Source organism: Mus caroli, unplaced genomic scaffold, assembly GCF_978045245.1.
Source record: "Mus caroli unplaced genomic scaffold, Mus_caroli_1 scaffold_9, whole genome shotgun sequence".
NCBI classification, from domain to species: Eukaryota; Metazoa; Chordata; class Mammalia; order Rodentia; family Muridae; genus Mus; species Mus caroli.
This window is the reverse complement of record NW_028227264.1, coordinates 93,212,997-93,235,235: the sequence shown is the minus strand read 5'-3', so window position 1 is coordinate 93,235,235 and position 22,239 is coordinate 93,212,997. Positions and strand designations below refer to the sequence as shown.

Genomic DNA, 22,239 nt, shown 5'->3' with positions numbered 1-22,239 from the left:
ACAGGTGAAAGCCGATTTTGCAGGAATACGTATAATGTAGTCCCGATCATATAAAGGGAACACACACACAAACAGACACACACACACACACACACACACACACACACACGGGGCGGGGGGAGATGACATACATACATATATACTTACAAGTTCATGAAAAATGATCTATTTTATAAATACTAAATATTACTCATTGTTAATGGAGGATGGTTGGAATAGAAATATTTTTCTCATTCTACATGTGTGTGGGTGGGTGCGCCCACATGTGCCATGGTGCATGTATGAAGAATCAGGGGAGAACTTTTGGGAGTCAGCCTTCAGCCTTCTCCCTTCACCATGTCAGACCTGAGGATTGAACTCAGGCTGTCAGGTTGGCTGAGTCAGTTCGTTTCTTTTATGGTGTGGATTCTGGGACCAGACTCAGGTTATCAGGCATGCGTGGCAAATGCTTCCACCCATTGAGCCCTTCTCTGGTCCCTTCGGAAACTAGATTTAGAATTAGATTAGAATTCCCTTCGGAATTATATTTAAGTTTCCTTATGTAGAAAAGCTAATCTGTAGCATTATTGAAGAATTGGCCAGGAGACAAAGTTCAGGAGTCCATCTGCCTTTATTACATACATGAAATATAAAAACAAAGTCACAAGGCAATATATATATATTTTTTTGTGAGTCCACAGGACCTAAGGGAAAAATAGGCTCCGGATGTGAATCTAAGGTTTCGGCACTGTGGTTCCTGGTTTGTAAGTTCAAGTACAGTAGAAACTGTCTGCAGCAGGGCTATGCCTGGATAAAGAAGACGGAAGATGATGGAAAGGAGCAAGCTGGTGAACTATCACATACTCTGTGTTAGGAAACTGGTACATGTATTGTTAATACAAGAAGGAAGAAAACTGGTCCAATATTCACGTTTAAATACTAAACAAAAAATAGAACAAATTCTGTGTTTACAATAATTTTCGAAGTGTGTACAAGTGCCTCACAAATAAATGACATTTTCGACATTTAAAGTCTACTTCCCCTCTATGGAAACATTTTTCTACATTTTTTTCTTTTAAAGTCTCTCTCTCTCTCTCTCTCTCTCTCTCTCTCTCTCTCTCTCTCTCTCTCTCTCGTTTCATTATGGCCAGTATCTCACAATCTAACCTCTCACTCCAAACTGAGACTTCACACAAAATTCTCCTTTTAGGCTGTGTGTCTACAGTGTTTCTCCCAGTATCTGGAGCTAACAGCATAGATTTCTTTATTCACGATTCCTCTCCGTCCACAGTGGTGGGGCTTCTGGTTCAGTAGGGTCTTCAGGCAGCCCCTCTCTTCTCTGCCTGTCAGTAGCAGTCTCCAGACTTTCACAAGTAGTAGGTAAAGTGCTTTACAGAAGGAAATTATATATATATATATATATATATATATATATATATATATATATATATAATATATATATATATATATATATGGAGAAGTCCCATTCACATCCCGCACACCGATGGCCACACGCAGCACACAAGACAAGGCTCTCTTTAAGAAATGCCTTTCCTGTAAGTGGAGTTGGAAGGTGGGGGTGAGGGGTGTGTTTCCCTAAAATCTCATTAATTCCTTAAATAGCCTCACACACGTATCTGAAGCCGGGAGAAGACCTTATCAGGGATACAGCCCTTAATGGATGACGGCAATATCACTATTAAAAAAATTCTCAATAACTATGGCTTTCAGAACCAGTTTCACTTAAAGCAGGTATCGGCTTGGGGTTCTCATTTCTCTTTATGAAACATGACTGTTTTCAAACACAGATCTAGAATGCTTAGGTTAGACAAGGCCTATGCGATTGGAACATCCCCCCCCCCCCCATTTTGGCACTTAAAAAAAAATTCCAGTTTTATTTTGAGGTCTCTTTTTCATTAGACTTGTGTATCTGCTACCCAGAGAAAAGCCCTTGTGTGCTTAAGACCTTCAGTGCTACACGCAGTCTCTTTTTAAGATGTGCATGACTCTTCTGCCAAGAGCTGGTTTCCAGTGCTGGACAAAGCTTTTCATATTCACAATTAATTTGCCTGTTCTTACGTCCTCGTGGCCAGCGACCAGGTACTCCAATCCTGGAAGCACAAAGGGGATACACAAATTATAGTTTTTCCACTTTTGTTTGGTGTTCGCTTTTGTCTTTTTGAGACACGGTTTCTCCATGTAACCTTGGCTGTCCTAGAACTTGCTCTGTAGACAAGGCTGGTCTGGAAACACACAGAGATCCACCAGCCTCTGCCTCCAAAGTATCAGGATTAAAGGCGAGCAGCATCACCACCTGGTGCACATTAAATTCTATTAAAGGAGGTGCTGCGGCTTTAGCAGTTCCATACGTTACTGGCTAATAGTTTTATAGAGGCATGGATGAGATAATCACAGATACTAAGAGATGACATTTAGTATATATTATACACCATATATTGTACATGTATTATCTCATGTGACTTTGACCACAACTTATAAAGTATCTAGTCTCTTCTTTTGTAGGAGTGAGAAACTGAGGCTCCGAAGTCAGGAAGCTTGTTCAGTTTCTCCTACTAAATAGCAGCGCCTTGACTCCAACTCAGAGCTGTCTGATTCTTGGCTTCTGGATTGTTCCACCCCATGTGAGAGAGGAGAGAGGGGTCAATGGGCACTTGATCTATTAATATTCCCTGGAGATCACTGTGTGTGTTTGGTAGCAGCAACTAAGAAGGACTTTACAAGCTGGGCGTGGTGGTGCACCTTTAATCCCAGCACTTGGGAGGCAGAGGCAGGTGGATCTCTGAGTTCGAGGCCAGCCTGGTCTAGAGAGCAAGTTCCACAACCTAGCCTTTAGCGAGAGCCCAGGACAGCCAGCGTTACACAGAGAAATCCTGTCTCGAAAAACAGCAAGCTAACCAACTAACCAACCAACCAAACCAAACCAAACGAAACGGACTTTGCATAAGCGAAGCAACTATTTGTAAAATGTTGAAAGCTACAGATGACATAGAAGGACATATATTCTCTATATACACTTTGAAGAATGAACATGAGTAGCTTGTTTATGAACATAATGAAAAAACTGATGAGACCTGATCACACTCATTGCTGCCCTTATGATTTAAAAACCGTTCAGGTTTAAGAACAAAAAAAAATTGCTAACAACTGCACAGAGACAGTCCTGTCTCTTTATGTATTAAGGAAATGGCAGTATCCCCCATGGTATCAGTTTTGACATCAAGAAACAATTTTATAAAAGACAGGATTAGAAAAATAATTATGCCTATAACTTTCTAAGACAAAAGGCTGTATACTTCAACTTTTTTAATGAAAGCATTGGATGTTAAAATTCAAATAAATATCAGTTTAAATTTATGGGCCATGTGTAGTGATGTATGTCTATAATCCCAGTTATTATGGCTACTTGGGACACTAAGACAAGAGAATCCCAAGTCTGAGGTCACCTGGGCAATTTAACAAGAAGTAAAAAGGAAGTAAAGAGGATGTAGATACAGTTCAGCGGTGGGATGTTTGCATGGTTATGCACAATCACTAGTAAAACCTAATATGTGTGTGTGTGTGTGTGTCTTTGTCTAATATTTAAGTAATAACGTTCTCTTTTTACAAATAAATAAGCATTTATAAATCCACCAGAACTTCAGGGCTGGTGAGATGACTCAGTGGCTAAGAGCAGTGGCTGTTCTTACAGAGGACCCTGGTTTGATTCCCAACAGCCACAAGACAGTTCACAACCGTTTGTGACTTCAATCCCAGGAGACCTGACACCCTCTTCTGGCCTCTGTGCACTGCATGAACATGGTGCATAGACATGCATGTAGGCAAAACATGCACGCACACAAAACACAAATATATGTTTAAAAATACATATAAAAAAAGACTTGAAGATCAAGACCAGTATTTTAAATTACTTTAAAGCCATAAATAGAACAAATAGTACAGGACTTTAGTACTTACTGCATTGATATAAAACTAATGACATTGAATAAACCCCTAAAATGTGGAGTACCATCAAGCCAAACCATAACACACAGTGTCTTCATTTACTTCTCTTAGTAGTATGTGTGTGTATAAAGGTTTATTTATGTATATGATGCTCTGTCTTTATGTTAGCCAGAAAAGGCCATCAGATCGCATTACAGAAGCTTGTGGGGCAACTTGTGGGTGCTGGGAATTGAACCCAGGACCTTTGGAAGAGGAGCCAGTGCCCTTAACCAATGAGCCACCTCTCCGGTCCCAGTAGCACTTAATTTTTCTATCTTTTCAGTTTGATGTCTGCTTTGTTGTATGTTTGAGGGCACAAAGATTTTTATCTATGAAAAAAGGAAGTGTACTTTGGTGCTAGTGTTGGTAGTGGAAGATACGAGATTGACACAAAATATTCATGAGTTCCAGAGCACACCAGCATGGATACCTGCTCTTTCTCTGTCTCTCTCTGTCTTTCTCTCTCTCTCCCTCCCCCTCTTCCCTTCCTCCCCCCCCCCCTTTGGATTCTCTGTGTAGCCCTGGCTGTCCGGGAACTCACTCTATAGATCAGGATGGCCTTGAACTCAGAGACCCACCGATCCACCTGCCTCTGCCCCCCCCGCCCCCCCCCCCCCCTTTAGTACTGGGATTAAAGGCCCGTGCTTAGAAAGCTTCTTTTCAAAGGGGAGACAAGTTGAGGCAGACGAAAGGTTTCAGGGTTTTCTTATCAGGCTTCTTTGGTTTTAGTCACTGAACTTGTAAAAATGGAAAAACAAAAACAAACTGAAACAGTGTCTGGTTTTGCTTTGGCAGCTTCCAGATTTTTCTTCAAAGCAAGTAAACATGTTTTCAAGGATTCTTTGAATAATTGTGCTTGTGTTTTCAATTGTGATGAACTCAGTTGGTTCTCTGACTCTGGCACGGACTTGAGTAGGAAATAGAGCTCACTTCCTGGAGGGTGGTGCAGATGGCCTAGGCTTGGTTTTTAATGTCATTCGGCAAAACTGGATTAGCCTCTCTCTCTCTCTCTCTCTCTCTCTCTCTCTCTCTCTCTCTCTCTCTCTCTCTCTTTCCCCTTTGCCAAGATAATAGAAAATTGCTCATAAGAGCTCTCAAGCACAGATCATTGAAAAACAGAATTTAAACGAATGACTCTTTGTTTCCTGTATTAAAAAATCCAAGGTTTTATTTATTTTTTGGAACTATTTATTTTTACAATTAAGAAAATTTCCCTTCTACCTTATTGAAATTTAAATGAAATTAAGTGAAATAAACATCAGAGGGATGGAAGTACAAAAAAATTAGTTAACTTGAGAAAACATTATTTTTTTAAAAAAATTTTGCTGTTTAAATGTTTAAATGGATATTTTATTTGTAGTTTTCTCTGTTATCCATTTCTTTTCTTTCGTTAATTAAGAGCTCTTATTAACATAGCTGTGGTTTCCTGGCTCATAAGGGGAATAAATTAGACCTGGACTATAAATGATGCACCTGTCTCAGTGGTGTCCTACGACACAGAGGATTATTGCATACACAGGAAATCACAAAAGGCAGGAAGAGGGAAGAAGGCTTTTTAGAAGGATTTGTTTGCCCAGAGCCTATTATTGATTGTTACGCTAGTATTATTTGAGTGCCAATGCTGAATGGGCGTTAGAGGGACTATGATAAAAAAGCTAAATCCTGCTTTCAAATTTAGCAAGGGAGCAGGGAAGAAGTCCGTGAGGTGGGTGTTTACACGTAGGATAGGCCAGCAGAGTTCTTACACATCCCGATGGAAGGTTGTCATGGGAGAGCCCTGTCCCAGCTGGCCCTACATTCTGAGAGTCCCACTGCCAGAGGGCTATCTTTGTAGAGTCCTGGAAGTCTGGACTCCTAAGGGGTCGTAAGAACTCACCTGTGACCACTATCACCACCATCTCTGCCTTATATTTTTAAGGTTCAAATCAAATCTCGCTCCATTTCGGGTCTCACTAAGATTGTACTGAAATCATTTCCCCGGCTGTTTCTCATTTCAGACCAGAATGATCATCCAATTGGGAAGCAATCCGATGAAAACTGGAGAACTGTTTTTCTCTCCAGGAGAAACAGATGCTTCTCATGCAACAGTAGAAGCGGTTTCAGTGTTATTTGCACAGATGGGCTTTTGCATTGGCGCTTCCTTTGGGAACAGGTTCTCATGTAATAGGACCTAGCTTTCCAATAACGCACATAGAGGCAGATAAGCTCTTGAAAGTGCGGTCAAAGCCGAGGGCACCTGGAACCAATCTGAGGCTTCTCTTTCAGGACACGAAGTATTATATTGCTGGATTTTAAAATACTTTCCTTTTATGGAGCACATGGAGGAGATATTTCTTTTGGGGGGGTGTATATTTTAATGCTAGTTCAAAGAATTCCTTTTGGATTTTACCCAGTGCTCATAAGGTACAAGGAGAGATGCTTTTATGGCGGTTTGGTTCGAAGGATATCACATAAGACAGGCAATGTGCAGAGGTAAGGGTCACGGGATGGAAAGTCTAACCGGTGCTCACCTGGATTGAGGATTGGACAGGTGCAGCCTCTGTTAGTCCAGGACTCTGGGTATAGCGTTCTCTTGCCTCGTAAGATCTTCAGTTTGGTGGACTTTAAGACTTTCTTAATCTTCACGTTGACCTCGGCATGGGAGCCTTTGTCGTGGGCTGATAAGATCTTGATTTTTAACACTGTAACGACAGAATTCCAAACTTTAAAAAAAAAAAGCATACAGATTTCATGTTTTCTGTTGAAATTATAACTATTTAAATGGTCATTTCCAAGTGTGAAGGAAGGGTGAATTGAGGAAAATCAAGATACAGAAACCTGCTTTTAAGGTCATGAGGCTCATTCACCCTTGCGGTGATTTAATCTCATTTACATTTTATTTTCTCTTTATTGGGAAATTTCAACCTTTGCCCCCTCCAGTATTATGACACTGCAAAGACATTAACCATCGCCTACTGCAAATGCAATTTTAAGTATATTCAGCTGAGCCAAGCATGGTAGCACACACCTTAATCCCAGCACTTGGGAGGTGGAGGTGGGCAGATCTCTATGAGTTCAAGGCCAGCCTGGTCTACAGAGAGAGTTTCAGGACAGCACAGGGCTACACAGAGAAACATTGACCCAGAAAGGAAAAAAAAATCAAAACAAAAAAGTATATTGATATATCAAATCTACAGAGAGAGAATAAATAGGAAGTAGAACTATTGTCCAGGTTTTTATTTAGATTCTGATCCTATTGTAGTTCTTTTGCTGACTGTGTATGATAATATGGCCAAGAACAAAATGCTTTGGTCGAGTCTGTCTTCCATCCCTCTACAGAGTTTATGTAACATGATTGCCTGTTTACTGTTCGCTGGAGTGCAATTCAAGCTGACCAGGTGAGGTCAACTGTCCTCCTCCACGCTGGAGAGGCTGTAGTATTTTTCTCACTTGACTTATTTTAAAACTTATTTATTTTGACTTTATGTGTATGAGTGTTTGCCTGCATGTATGTATGTATGTATGTATGTATGTATGTATGTGTGTGTATGTGCACCACGTGTGTGTCTTGTGCCCAGGGAGGCCAGAAGAAAGCCTCACATCCCCTCCTTGAGCTAGAGTAGCAGACAGTTATAAGCTTCCGTGTGCAAACTGAGAACTGATCCCTGGTCCTCTGGAAGACTGGCACGTGTTCTTAACTGCTGAACCATCTCTCCAGACCCTTCTTTTAATTTTTAATAATTAAGCAATATTTCTAAGTTGACACATAGATATAGTACACACTTATGAAATCCTATGTAATATTTTAATATATACATTGTAAAATGTAGAACAGAGTCAGTTGACCAGTTCAAACATTCATCACTCCTCCGTAATAAAAATACCTACTTGATTTGGCCCCCAAATCTCCCGATCTGTGTGTTCAAACGCTGAAAGTCCCTGTTCCCAATTGGTTTTTGATTGATCATAGAAGAGCCAATGGTCAATGGTTGGGCAGAGAGAGGGGTGGGGGCGGGGCTTCTAGGTTCCCGAGAGAAGAAACCCAGGGAGGAGAGAGAAAGGATATCATGGAGAAGGGCAGAGGAAGGACCATGCTGGGAAGGAACAGGAGGGAGTAATGGCCAAAATGTAGATACAAGAAGATATGCAGCCCCCAGAAAGGCTGCCCAGAGCATCTTGGGCAGCAAAGATAACGGGGTTGCCCAGAAGGAGCCAGAGCAATAAGATAAAATATAGATTTAAAAGGTGTTAAGTCAGGAATGCTGGCAGCGTGCAGGGAGGTTTAGAAGTGCTCAGCCATTGAGCTAGTCAAGGCATAACAAAATTAGCTGGTGTGTGTGTGTGTGTGTGTGTGTGTGTGTGTGTGTGTGTGAGGGGTGTGTCTTTCATTTGAGAATCCAGAGAGCTCTTGGTACATCGTGTGTGAGACCCACCAGGAGCCAAAGCGGTTAACTAATTCACTGCTATACAGAGTAGTACACTATGATTACAGAGCCTTTAGAATCTGAAGATAGTAATTATTTAGAGAAGCTCTATTTTCTTCTCTGGGTAGCCCTGGCTGTCCTGGAACTCCATCTGTAGACCAGGCTGGCCTCAAACACATAGAGATCCATCCACTTGCCTCTGCCTCCTGAGTGCTGGCATTAAAGGCCTGCACCACCACCAGTTTTAATGAATGCCTCATAAACAGCCTTCTTCCCATTGCCCAAGCATCTGATGCATTATGGGATTACATCAGCCAGGCACCTCGTTTCCTTAGAAACCTCTGTTCGTTGTCTGAATAGAGAATACCCAGGCTTCGAGGATTCCCACTCACCATATGAATACTTCATTCCACAAAAGGCTTTGGGGTTTCCTAACACCTGTTCCTTACATTCACATTTACCTACAGAAAGCAAATGGAAAATTGTGTTATGGGGGGGGAGGAGGGGTGCAAATCTACATAACAGTTTATTCCTTCATTGGTTCATATAACACGTGGAAGTATTATGCAGTCGTGAAGATGACTCAATAGAAGTAAAGTCTCCTTCTAAATGCAATTACTGTCTAATAAAATACTGACCAGAATAAAATATGGAAGATAAAATCAACATCACATTCCAACGACAAAGTGATGTTTCGATAAATACAGTCTACTGTCAATACTCTATGTTAACAACAACAAAAAGAACAGCTGAAAGTGAAAACCTACAGAAAAGTAACTAAGCATACTAAATATCCAGGTAATTAAAATGTCAAGGAAAATCAAATGCAATATTTGGTAGTCCATTGGAGGTAACTGGGTACCATATGATGCTCTAGGCGCGGTGATATCCTTCAGAACATGTAAGTATGAGCAAGGTATGACTCTTGCCTAAGGCTAGCAATTTGTTAAGTCAAAGGGTGTGTATAAAAAGTGACTAAGTAGCCTATGATAGAAGTCCAACGTGCTTAGGTGGCAGGGTCCCATGTTTGGGAAGACAAGAAAAGCCTTCATGGCTGGAGAAAGATCTAGGAATGGTTTTTTATAAAAACATGGGGTAGTTTCTTCCAACCGTTGAACTCATCTGCTAGAACTGGCGCATGAGAGCACTGCCAGTCTCCAGAGAAAACTTTCAAAACACCTTTGAACAAAAATGAACGTCTTAAAAGTCAAGTTTTCAGTTAATGACCGAGTACTGTGATATCACTAACAGAAACAGGAACATTGGGGGTGGGGGGGATATTTCTGGACTTTAAAGTTTTAAAGGCTTTAGTAGCAATTTGTCTATCTAGTTGGTTGTTCTGAGGGATGGAGGATGATAGCTCTCTGAAGGGAGAAACAGCTGAAATCAGACCTCAGTAAGAACAACAATCAGCGGGGCACAAGAGATGTTGGGAAACAGACCTAGGGGGTTCCAGCTTTGCCTCTGGAACCATGCACTTTATCATGCGTAGACTTAGTCACCACTGATGTATGGTTGTTTGTGCTCTATCATTCCATGTGTTTGAATGCTTGACCATAGAGTGTGGCCTAGGAGGTGTCGCCTTGTTGGAGGAAGTGTGTCACTGTGTAGGCAGAATTTGAGGCCTCTTAGGCTTAGGCTCTACCCAGTGTGGGAGACAGTCTCCTCCTGGCTGTCTTCAGAGCAAGATGCAGAACTCTCAACTCCTCCAGCACCATGTCTGACTGCATGCTGCCATGCTTCCCGCTGTGATGATAACGTACAGAACCTCTGAAACTATAAGCCAGCCCCAATTACATGTTTTCCCCTCTAAGAGTTGCCTTGGTCACAGTGTCTCTTCACAGCAATAAAACCCTACCTAAGACACGTTTCCAGAGACAGAGAGGATATTGGGTTGGCTTTTAGGGTGAGTGAGAAAGGAAAGCTTCCTATAGCAAAATTGACTGGCGCTAACCCAGAAGTATCAGGAAAGAGGGAAAATGGATCTGGTCAGGCCAAAATGATGGTGGTCTAGAATAAGGAGGATGGAGTGAATCAGAGAAGACCGACAAAACATCTGGGCAGAATCTGGGCCAATCCAGAGAGAGTGGCATAGAAAACTCTGGCACATAAGCTATAGCAACCCATGAAAAAAAGAGCCTAAGATTTGCAAGTGTAAGATCCCTAGTAGAATTAAATGGTGAGAAAGAGAAGTTAAAGGTGCTCACAGCATACCATTGTGATTCACTTATCATTGAAACACATCGGTGGACTCATTTGAAGTGGTGGTAGGTGAATGGCCCACGGCCTTTAAAAGCTGCATTGAAGCAGGGTGTGTGCTTGCTGCCACACCACCATAAAACCTAATGGAACTACGAGTGAATGGTGCACACCATTCCTTACTACAAAGCTCTCTTGTTAGACTTTTTGGGGGCACACACAAGTCTGTCATGTGAAGGTCTGTCTCTGGCTGCCTGACAATCCCCTTTCTTCACATGCTTAAGAGTTCAAGCATTAACATGCATTGGCCAAGCTGGGTTCTGTGGGGGAGTTTATGTTGTTGTCTCAGTTACTCAGAAAGCTGAGCCCAGGGGACTGTTTCCCAGGAGTTCACGCCCAGCCTGGACAGATCATGAGAGCCAATCTCAGAGAACAAGATTTTGCATTTGTCAGGGTTTAAGAAATCTGGAAATTGAAAAAGCCTGTTGGGTTACAGTAGGTGGCTGAAACATTTTGAAAGACGAACATTGCTCACAGTTTTCTGGTACTAGTTAAAGCCAGGTTTGTCATTAGGGAAGTTAGAATTTACATCTGTTTTGTTGTTGTTGTTGTTGTTTTTGGTTTTTTTTCTACCTCACAAATGGTAGAAATGGCAGAGTAGAGGGCTGAGAATGAACTCAGCTGTAGAACTCTTTGCCTAGCATGTACATGGCTCAGGGTTTCATCTCTGGCACTGAGGAAGATGGGAGAAAGAGAAAGGGAGGTGGGGAAAGAAGAAGAAGAAGAAGAAGAAGAAGAAGAAGAAGAAGAAGGAGGAGGAGGAGGAGGAGGAGGAGGAGGAGGAGGAGGAGGAGGGGAAGAATAAGAATAAGAGAGATTAAGTTTACTTTGTGACAAATACCAATTTTTGGCATATTACTTTGTAGTTATGGTTGGAAGCTTTTAATGGTGTTTAGGTAGGAAGATGAATGGGCTTTTTAACCGCTTAAGAAACTGGCTGTCTCATCTGTTGAAGAAAGGGACCGAGGAGCACTGAGCTACACCCGAAGGTACCATGAAAGCGGAGCTGTCTTCCTCCCTCAGGAACTCATCCAGATGGTTCCCAGAGGCTCCCTGGGGACACTCGGGGCCTGACAGCTGTGGGACACTTTATGTGCTCACTGGGCATGCTGCCAGCTCCCTGATAGCATGCACAATGGGCTTACTGGATGTCCTGGAGTCCAAATGACCTGATTATTACAGATTTGGTCGAGCAAGCAGTTACAGATTAGAAGTCATTGTTGTAGCAAAGTAGAGGACAGCTTTCAGAGTGGCTAAAGTGATAAAATACAGACTAAATACCATGAAGGCCAAAAATAATGATAAATATTTGTCTTCTTCCTCAAATGCCTAAAAAGATAAAGATGGGAGCCAAGCACGGTGCACGTCTGTAATTCCAGCACTTGGGAGGCAGAGAGGCTTTCATACTTTGTCTCAAACACAAATAAATAGATAAGACAACCTCATCTATATTCCCTACCTTCTTTCTATTAAAAGTTAGGGAAATTATTATGACATTATGCTTAGTGAGACAAACAGAATAGCAAATAACACTGACTCTCAAATTTGGGTTCATGGATTTTGTTGGTTTTGAGACAGTGCCTGTCCATGTAGCCCTGATTGTCCTAGAACTTGCTATGTAGACTAACCTGGTCTTGAACTCACAGAGATTCTCATGCCTCTGTCTCCCAAATGCTAAGGTTAAAGGCTTGTATTGTCATGTCTGGCTTGAATCATAAAAAAAAAAATTACACACCAACATTTTTGGCCTTGGGCTATAGGTTCCCTATGAAAATGTTAAAAGAATGTTTTCTTTCATTATTTAAAAATGTAGATTAAATTAAATGACAATTCTAAATTTCTCTGTATGTCTGAAAATAATAAAATGTTTGAAAAATATTATATTCATGTAGTACAGTTTTGTAAATTCATACTCAGATACATTTGTATCTTTATTTATCTGTATATATGTGTGCATTTTGGGGTATCTGTGTGTAGGTGTGTGGGATGCATGTGTGTGGTCGAGGCTAGAGTGCATGTCAAGTATCTATTTTGTTGTACTTTATTTCTTGATACAGATTTCCTCTCAATAAACTTGGAGCTTGCTGATTATAGCTGGATTGCCTGGCCAGCAAGCCCCAGGTGTCCTCTTGTCTGCTCTTCTTTCCTTCCCCCACACCTCAAGAGCTGGGATTAAAGGTGTGTCCCATAATAGGTTTTTGTGGTGTTTGTTTATTTGTTGTTTAAAGGATGTTCTGGGAAATTTTCATATGTAACAGTTTCCTCCTAGTTTGAAACGATCTATCCTGCAGGGAAGCTCTCTCAGGAAGAAGATAAACCTCTCAAAACAGCTTCAGGAAGTCCCTGAAACTAACCAGATTCACTAGGCCACTCCTTGCCAGAGTAAGCATAAACCTGAGAGTGCTCCTTGGATGAGGAAGCTGATGGAAAGAAGATTTTCAGATGAGCCGAGGTGCCACGAAGACTCAGTGGAGAAAAGCTGCAGAGATCTGACCAGCTAGCTGCCTGAAAGAAGTAGCAACCAGCTGAACTGCCTGGAAGAAGGGTAGACTTACTGAAGAACCCAGACAGGACACTCTCCAACCTGTTGAGCTGCCTGCTGGCTGTGCAGTGTTTCCTAGGTGTCCCAGATTTTGTGGGCTGTCACCCATGCTGGGGTGGGCTTTGATGGTACAGATAGATGTCTTTGAGTCATTTCTGCCTCTCTAAGTGACTCCTCACCCATATTCCTGTAAGTAATCCCAATAAAATTCATTGGTTCACCAAGTTGGACTTTGGTGGTATCCAGACAGACTTTGGTCTGTCTGGGTTTCCTGTTGGGTGAATAGACCTGTATGTTGTGTCTCCCCAGGAAAAGTTTGTCACATAACACAGATCAAATTCAGATCCTTATGCTTGCTGAGCCATCTAATCAGCCCCATCTTAGGTTTAAATACACAGCCATGTTAGGAAAAGGAGAAAATAAACCAGACACAGGCTGTGTCAGAGCCAGAAAACAACCTCTGTGGGTCAGAGATATCATACAAAGTTAATATATATCACATGTATAAATTATAAATACATATAATTATATATTAAATGCATATAAATATAAATTTATATATTTTATATAAAATATAAGATCATAAAAAAACCACAACAGCCCATTAAAAAAATCCCCAACTGTTTTTCACTTTCACATCTATGGGGACAGGCCATTCATTTATTAAAACTCAGAACCAAAGAATGCCCCTCAGAAGACTCGGAAAGCTGTCCCCTGACCCAATCACCACTGCTCAAGAGCAGCTGTGGATCTACAGTCGTGGCCCCGCACATCTCACCTGAGTGTCGGAGGGCAGAAAATCCTTGCTCATCCTCCCATTCCCAGCTGGGCTCACTCTTATTGTGCAGCGAGTGAAAGGCGGGGACTTCGTGGTACCAGTCTACATCAGCGTTACTGACGGGACAGAACACAACGGCAAACTTAGTGAGAGATGTCTTAGAAACCAAGTAACAATGAGTCCTGCCATATAGACCCAAACCTTCCTATTTATCTACTTACTTTCTTTCACTTTCCAGTAACAGTGCTGTGTTAAGAGTCTACTGTGCAAAATAATTTATTTTGCAAAATGAATTAGGTGATCCCCGACTCAATCCCAAGAACAAATTTTTGATTTTGCAAACTGTAAAAAAATTTTTTTTAAGTTATGTGCAGCTGTGTGCACTCTACTTAACGGCATTCAGTCACCTCCCAATCTCCCGAAAGCTTGAACAACTCAGAGACAAGAACAGGAGGCATGCACATTCACCTGCTGATGCAGTCTCCTGTGAGCGGGTCGCAGCTCCCTGCACAATCGCAAGGTCTGCAGCCGTAGTCTCCAAAACCCCAGTATCCCACCATGCATCTGTCGCAATGTGGCCCCGCCACCCCAGGCTTGCAGGGGCAGTCACCATTGCTGGGGTCGCAGAAGGTCACTGAGCTGAAAGGAAGGATCGCCGATCCAACCGGGTGGCAGGAACATGCTACAGCAGAAGAGACATGAACATGATGAGCGTTTGTCACCTGTTTGTCACCTGTTTGTCACCAGGTGTCTGTTTGTCACCTGTGTGCATCTTATGCCTGGCAAGTGTCTTCACCTCATCAAACAGGATGTTTCTGAGGTGCGTTCTTTAGCCATCTGGTGTACGCTTGGTGAACGAAAGATAATTACACGACAGAGAAACAAGATATAATTAGAAAGCATGTCTGCTGCAAAATAAGAACCTTGGAACTTATTCCAAAGTTGAGAGCATTAAATATAAAACCTTTTGGCTGAGGAGACGAGGACGGACAAGCCAGTGAGGCAGGCAGAGAAGGAACACTGATTGAGAGAGGAATTACAAGCAGATGGTGTTCTGGAATAGTGGTTCTCAGCCTCCCTAATGCTGCCGCCCTTTAACACGGTTCCTTATGGAATCGTAATGTAGATATCTGTGTTTTCCGATGGTCTTAGGGGACCCCTGTGAAAGATCGTTTGGTCCTCAAAGAGAGCAAGACCCACAGGTTGAGAACCGCGGTTCTGGATGTCACTAAGGCTTGAAGGAAGAAGATGATGTCAACTGTCTAACACAGCTACTGCCGAGAAGATAAGGAAAGAATGGATCGTTAGGCTTATTAACACGAAGGCCTTCACAGGAAAAGTTTCAGTTCAGGGGTACATAGAGGATGTGATAAAGAGACGTCTCCAGAGAATCCAACTCTGAGGTCAGATAGCGCTTTCCAAAGCTAAACGTGGCCGGGTATGTGAAACTGAATGAGGATCTGTGTGCACGCGTGTGCGTGTGAATTCTATATGAAATTTGCTTATTTGGGTCATTATAAGTGCTAAACCATGACTTCACATGGGTCCTCTAACTGATGCTCAATTTGATGTCTTCAACGTTACCTAGATTAAAGACAAAATACTCCCTACAGTGGCCTCAGCCAAACTACCCTGGACTTTTCTTTTCTTCTTTTCTCTTCTTTTCTCTTCTTTTCTCTTCTTTTCTCTTCTTTTCTCTTCTCTTCTCTTCTTTCTTTTTTCTTTTTTCTTTTTTTGAGACAGGGTTTCTCTGTGTAGCCTTGGATGTCCTGGAACTCACTTTGTAGACCAGGCTGGCCTTGAACTCAGAAATCTGCCTGCCTCTGCCTCCCAAGTGCTGGGATTAAAGGCATATGCCACCACCAGCTAGTTTTGTGTTTGTTTTAAAAGATAGAGCATATTTGAGGCTAAGAACCCCATGTAAGAGAAAGAGCCACAGAACAGTAACAAATAAAGACCATCTGGATGAGACACCGTTGTCAAGGGGAAGCACGTGTGGAGGAAGGTTTGAGCTCTCTAGTTTATAGAGAGAAGAGGACATTGTTTATGAAAATGAGCAAGAGAAGACTCAGGTATAAAGGGCTACATGGGGTAGAGGTTGCAAAATAGGGAGAAAAACATGAACTTGGGGTTAGACATCTATGAGCTGGGATGCGCTTGTGGGATATGTTAAGAAGTTATAATGGACAGCTGGAAATAATCTGAGGGTGGAGAGAAAAGCTGGAGGATCCCAAAAACCGTTTAAAGAGTTTTCAGGCAATGGGAGTTGAAGCCAAGAGATCATGGGGAGATCCCCAAAGGTGTACAGAGTGAGGGGACAGTCACAGGCCCTTCATGGAGGCCAGCCTTCCAACACAAACAGGTGGAGGGATAATAGCTTAGATGGCCAAGGGTTAGATAGGAAGGCGGAGGGGGTGGGGTGGGGGAAGAAAACCAGCTATGGAAAACAGAAGCTGAGAAAGTTCCAGGTGGTTAACAGCGTCAAATACTGCAGAATCATGTAAGATTGATATTAGGCCCGAACCACTATCAGTCAGGAAGTCCCCAATAGTTTTCTGAGAATAGGAGTTGGAGATATGGTGGCTGGCACAATCTTCCTTGCTGTTTTAACCAGAAAGCATGAGATCAGTGTTCTCAAATAAACACTCCTGGGTAGCGTTTATGACACTGTAGTGTGTGCAACCCCCTTGCCACACCCTTCCACGTGCCGCCTTTGGTGGAGAGCCATCACAATGGCATAATGCTAGCTCCTTTGTCTGCAAAAGGCGTGAGTTATCTTCTTAGAGTGAACCTTTTATTTGTTCTGTTATTCATTTACTGGAGAAGAATCGAGAGCTGACGATAATAATCCTAATGTTTATGAAAGACTTTGCAGTTTAGAACATAACAACCACTAGTCGAACATTGCACGCTAGGGCCCTTGTCTACCTCTCTAGTCTTGGCTTTCATTATCCTCTTCGAATGCCCCTTATCCTAATGAAATGCTACCTACTGTTTCTAGGCACACAGCACTCTCCTGATTCTGTGCTGTTCCTGCGAGAGGGCCTAGCCCTCCCTGCACACATAGTTTCCAGAGTTCCACACATCACTCATGTCTAGCTTATACAGCATCTCCAGGCCATGCATTTGAGGTGCTGAGTGCTCACAGCGAGTGTGTAGGGATAGATAGAGGACAACCGGTGGCAGTTGGTTCTCTGTTTCTACCATGTAGGGTCCAGGCATTGAACTCAGACACCAGGCTTGGCAGCAAGCACTTTGAGTACTCTTACCAACGGAGCCAACAACCCCAGCTGTCCAAAGGCAGAATGTTTAAAACAGAGTGCCAACCCTAACAGAGCAAGCTGTATCATCCCTCCTCAGCCCTCTCCACTTCCCCTGGCTTGGTGCTCAAGGCAGCCATTCGTGGTCCTATCTAAGGAACAAGTCTGCTGTCTTTAAGGAGTCAACACTAATTCACACGACGGAGTTTTGGAAACCTTGGTTGCTTTAAGGATAGCATTTCTTCCTATAGCTTTGGTAGCATTTTAGCTTACACTAGAAACAGTGGCGTTTTCCATTTTTTTTTCATTGTGAAGATCATAATCTACCTCCTCCAATGTTTATTTAATTATACATTTCAGATAATTAAAAAAAAACCCTCACTAGATCGAATTAAAATGCAATGACAAACATGCTTAGCAAGTGGGAAAAGGGACAACCATGTATTTGCACAAGGTCATCTATCCATTCATTTAGTCAATGCACATTTAATGAACAGCTACTCTGTGCTAAGCGAGTACTAAGGAGACTGATAGGGATCTAAGTTGAACTAGATATCCTTTGCCCTTTGAAGAGACTTGCAGTTTATGAGAATAATCATTTCAGAGCTGGTGAGATGTCTCAGCGGGTAAACGTCAACATGCTAACCTCATGACATGGGTTTGATCCCTAGAACCATGGAGGAGGAGAGGAACAACTCTTGAATGTCCGATGACTCCTCTCATAGGCACCATCACTCTCTCTCTCTCTCTCTCTCTCTCTCTCTCTCTCTCTCTCTCTCACACACACACACACACACACACACACACACACACACACACCCCACCACCACCACCACCACCTCCACCACCACCATATAAGCATATTTAATGGGGATTTTTCTAGCTGAGACTCCTAACAGCAAGGATATGGAGCCTTAAGTGACCACCTCCTGTAGCCAGGCAGGACTTGCAGTAGAGGGAGGGGGACATCAACCTATTCAAAAGAACCAACCCAAAATTTGTCCTGCCTACAAATTGCACAGCAATAAGGATGGAGCAGAGGTTGAGGAAACAGACGACCAATGACTGGCCCAACGTGAGACCCATCCCACGGGAGAGAGCCAATCCCTGACACTATTAATGATAGCTCTGCTGTGCTTGCACATAGGAACCTAGCATAACTGTCTCCTCAGAGGCTTCATGCAGCAGCTGAGGGAAACAGATGCAGAGATCCACAGCCAAACATCAGGTGGCGCTCAGGGGAGTCTTGTGGAAGAGTGAGGAATAGGATTGAGCAAGCCAGAGGAGTCAAGCACACCACAAGAAAACCTACAGAGTGAACTAACCTGGGTCCATGGGGGCTCACAGAGACTGAACCACCATGCAGGGCTGGACCACATTTGTAGCAGATGTGGTCTTCAAGTGGGTCCGATAACAATTGGAGCGGGGACTATCTCTCACTCTGTTGCCTGCCATTGGATCCCTTCCCCTAACTGGACAGCCTGGTTGGACCTCAGTGGAAAAGGATGAGTTTAGCCCTGTGGAGACTCGATGTCCCATGGCAGGGTGGTACCCAAGAGGGGCTTCCCCTTGCCTGAGGAGAAGGAGATGGGGTAGTGGGGGTGGATTTGTGAGGGTAGAACCGTGAAAAGAGGAGGGAAGGGGAGTGCTATAGGGATGTAAAGTGACTAAATAAGTTAATAAAAAAGGGAAAATAATAACTATTCCACTATAAAGGGACTTATGTAGTACAGAAAAAGATTTTAATCTTGAAAACACCGAGGTTCTTGTGATGATAATGTCATTTAAGTTGAGTGCAGTTATGTATTGCTATGTCTTTATTAAGCTTCCTAATTTTCCCAAGGGCTTGATTGGATTATGAGGATCTTCCAGAATTTTCTCTTAAGATATCAGATCACTGTTGCTTTACCCCTTGTTCTTAGAGGTAATTTCTCTTAATCACTGGGTTATATACATATAATGTACAATGTGTGGGTATGATGCGTCTGCACACATGATGTATGTATTGTTATGATGTATAGGTGTGTGCCTGCCATGGCACATGTGTACAGGTCAGAGAACAACTCTGTATGGCCCAGCTCTTTCCTTTCATCCTTATGTGGATTAAATGGAGGTCGCAGGGCTAGCCTGGCAAGTGACTTTTCCTGGTGAACTATCATGCTGGGCACCTGGGTTTATTACTTGTTTTTAACTAACCAACGTAGAAAGTATGCATACCATGGAACGTGAATACACCGAGATAACATGTAGGGAACAGCACAGACATGACACTAAATAAAACCATACACGAAAGCACAAAACTAGATGATTAAACCAACAGTCGGTGTGTCGCTCGCTTAAATCATTTCTGTTCTTAACAGTGGCTGCAGGAGATTGAGACCGAAGGCAGATGCTGTAGGTCTTCACCCAGGGGACCCCACTCAGAGCTTTTCCATTCATGGAAAAAGGAATAAAGTAAAATAAAATAAAAGTCTGTCTAGGAGTTGACCTCTCAGTAGGACCTTCCGTTTTTAAAACTGATACACAAGTCAGGAATGGCCAGTGAAGAATGCGATTCTATTACGTGTGCTAATGGATTCCTGTCAATGTGACTTTTTGCATAATAACAAGACAGAAATACCAGTGAGAAACTATGCAGAACTAGCTGCAGGCAGAAGGCCCGGCATCCTCCACTGCGTTCCTTCTCAGACTGCAAGGGGGCGGGGCAAGGGGGGGTGGGACTTGCCTTGCATTCTTGGCTCCTGAAGTTTGATGGGTGTCAGTATCTGACACACAGAATCTGCATTTCTTGGGGAGATTGGGGGGCTGCGGAGAGGTCATGGTTCAGTTCTGAGTCCCTAGCATCTGTTTTATACTCATTCTTCTTTTTCTTTTCCTTATTTTTTTCCTTATTTTTTTTTCCAGGACTGGATTTCTCTGTATTTGTCTTCCTTGGAACTCACTCTAGACCAGGCTGTCTTAGAATTCATAGAGAACCTCCTGCCTCTGCCTCCAGAGTGCTGGGATTAATGCGGTGCTACATCATTGGCTGGTTGATGGTTCTTTTTAAATTCAACTCAAGCATTTACTTTTCCACGATGCGAGGCATTATTTTACTTTTTACATTTTGGTTGCTATACACTCCTAGTGTATGCTAGGTTACTATACACTCATCATGTATGCTAGGTTACTATACATTCATAGTGTATGCTAGGTTACTATACACTCCTAGTGTATGTTAGGTTACTATACACTCCTCGTGTATGCTAGGTTACTATACACTCCTAGTGTATGCTAGGTTACTATACACTCCTAGTGTATGCTAGGTTACTATACACTCCTAGTGTATGCTAGGTTACTATACACTCCTAGTGTATGCTAGGTTACTATACACTCCTAGTGTATGCTAGGTTACTATACACTCCTAGTGTATGCTAGGTTACTATACACTCCTAGTGTATGCTAGGTTACTATACACTCATCGTGTATGCTAGGTTACTATACACTCCTAGTGTATGCTAGGTTACTATACACTCCTCGTGTATGCTAGGTTACTATACACTCCTCGTGTATGCTAGGTTACTATACACTCCTCGTGTATGCTAGGTTACTATACACTCCTAGTGTATGCTAGGTTACTATACACTCCTAGTGTATGCTAGGTTACTATACACTTCTAGTGTATGCTAGGTTACTATACACTTCTAGTTTATACTACTGGGCTGCATAGGGACATTCTCACACAAGTATAGAAAGTACTTTGAGCACATTATCCCTCCAGAACCCTCTCTACCCGCCATTAATTCCTTATTTCTCTGGGAAGCTTCACATCTACTTTAATGTCACATGCACAGATACCTTTATTTGGTGTCCAAATAAAACTTAGAAACCACAAATGAGGGAAAAGAAGTGCTATAGTTACTTTTCTGAGACTGTCCAAGTTTTGACAGACAGAGCGGTGCAAGTCCCTGACTTCTGCTTGTCATTAGACACGAACCTCATCAGTGAAGATTACGTAACTTTTTCTGATTATCATCATCACTGTGTGCTGTGTGGGTGCGAACAACTTCCTGGAGTTGTTTTTCCCTCCTACCTTTAGGTGGGTTCCAGGCATTTAATGTAGGCCACTGGGCTGGGCAGCAGGGACCTTTACCAGCTGAGCCATGTCACTGCAGTGAGTGTTATGATGGAGTTAGTCCACCGTGTATGAGAATACAGAGGGAAACCCAGCAATGACCTCAGGACACATACATAATGGTATATTTTTTAAGGGGATAAACAATCCAACTGGCTTTCTAGTTCGCCTCTTTACTTTGCCCTTGGGAGGAATGTGGTGGCAGCATTGTAGCATACCTTTTCTGATTACCCCGTGAGTTAGAATTAAGTTCCTCTTTGGTTGCACAGTCCTTTGCTTGGATAAAAACACCAACCTATCACTCATGTAGTAAATCAGAGTAGGAGGTAAAAGTAGGGTGTGATTTATGGTCCTGCTGCTTAGAGAGAGTGAACCTGTAGTCAAAGCTGCTCAGTGCCTGAATTTAAGAATACAAATGCCAGTAACAATAGCCAGGAACCCTGTGGTCACTTATTTTTTGGATGGGTACTTAAGGCGTTGTTGTTGTTGTTGATAGTGGTGGTGGTGGTGTCCGAGGGTACCAAGGTTGTCTTTCCACCCCTATTCCCACCTTCAGCGGGACTGCAGCCCCTGTATGGATGTCTCGCACTCTGAGACTGAGCTCACCATAGAAAGGCTACTCAGGGCTCTTTAGCGTTACCTGGTAGTTCCTTAACTTTTTGCTGCTCTGCTGGCAAAAGATACACCGAGAGAAAAATACCCTGAACGTATTTGTTCCTGATTTAGCGTTTCTAAAAACAGCACTCAAAAGTTCAAGGCCCTAAGCTGGGAAAGAAGTGGCAGCTTGGGGACCTTTCACCGCGGTCCTGTGACCACGCCTTCCTCAGTGCAGCGCCTCCCAGGCTCCCAGCTTTGTTTTCTCCTGGAAAGGCCAAGGCCCTACCCAACTTCTGGTTTTTTTT

At 42.7% G+C, this 22,239-nt stretch overlaps 1 protein-coding gene across 1 annotated transcript in view; it reads right to left on the bottom strand.

The window, feature by feature from the left end:
- Positions 1-591: 591 nt before the first annotated feature.
- Ntn4 (netrin 4) overlaps positions 592-22,239 on the bottom strand; it is a 110,046-nt gene continuing 88,398 nt past the window's right edge. Inside the window, exons 6-10 of the mRNA XM_021174419.3 lie at positions 14,432-14,645; positions 13,964-14,079; positions 8,777-8,845; positions 6,492-6,662; positions 592-2,090 (exon numbers count right to left, since the gene is read on the bottom strand). Of these exons, the coding sequence (XP_021030078.1) occupies positions 1,954-2,090; positions 6,492-6,662; positions 8,777-8,845; positions 13,964-14,079; positions 14,432-14,645 (707 nt within the window). The 3' untranslated portion in view covers positions 592-1,953. The remainder of the gene's footprint in view (positions 2,091-6,491; positions 6,663-8,776; positions 8,846-13,963; positions 14,080-14,431; positions 14,646-22,239) is intronic.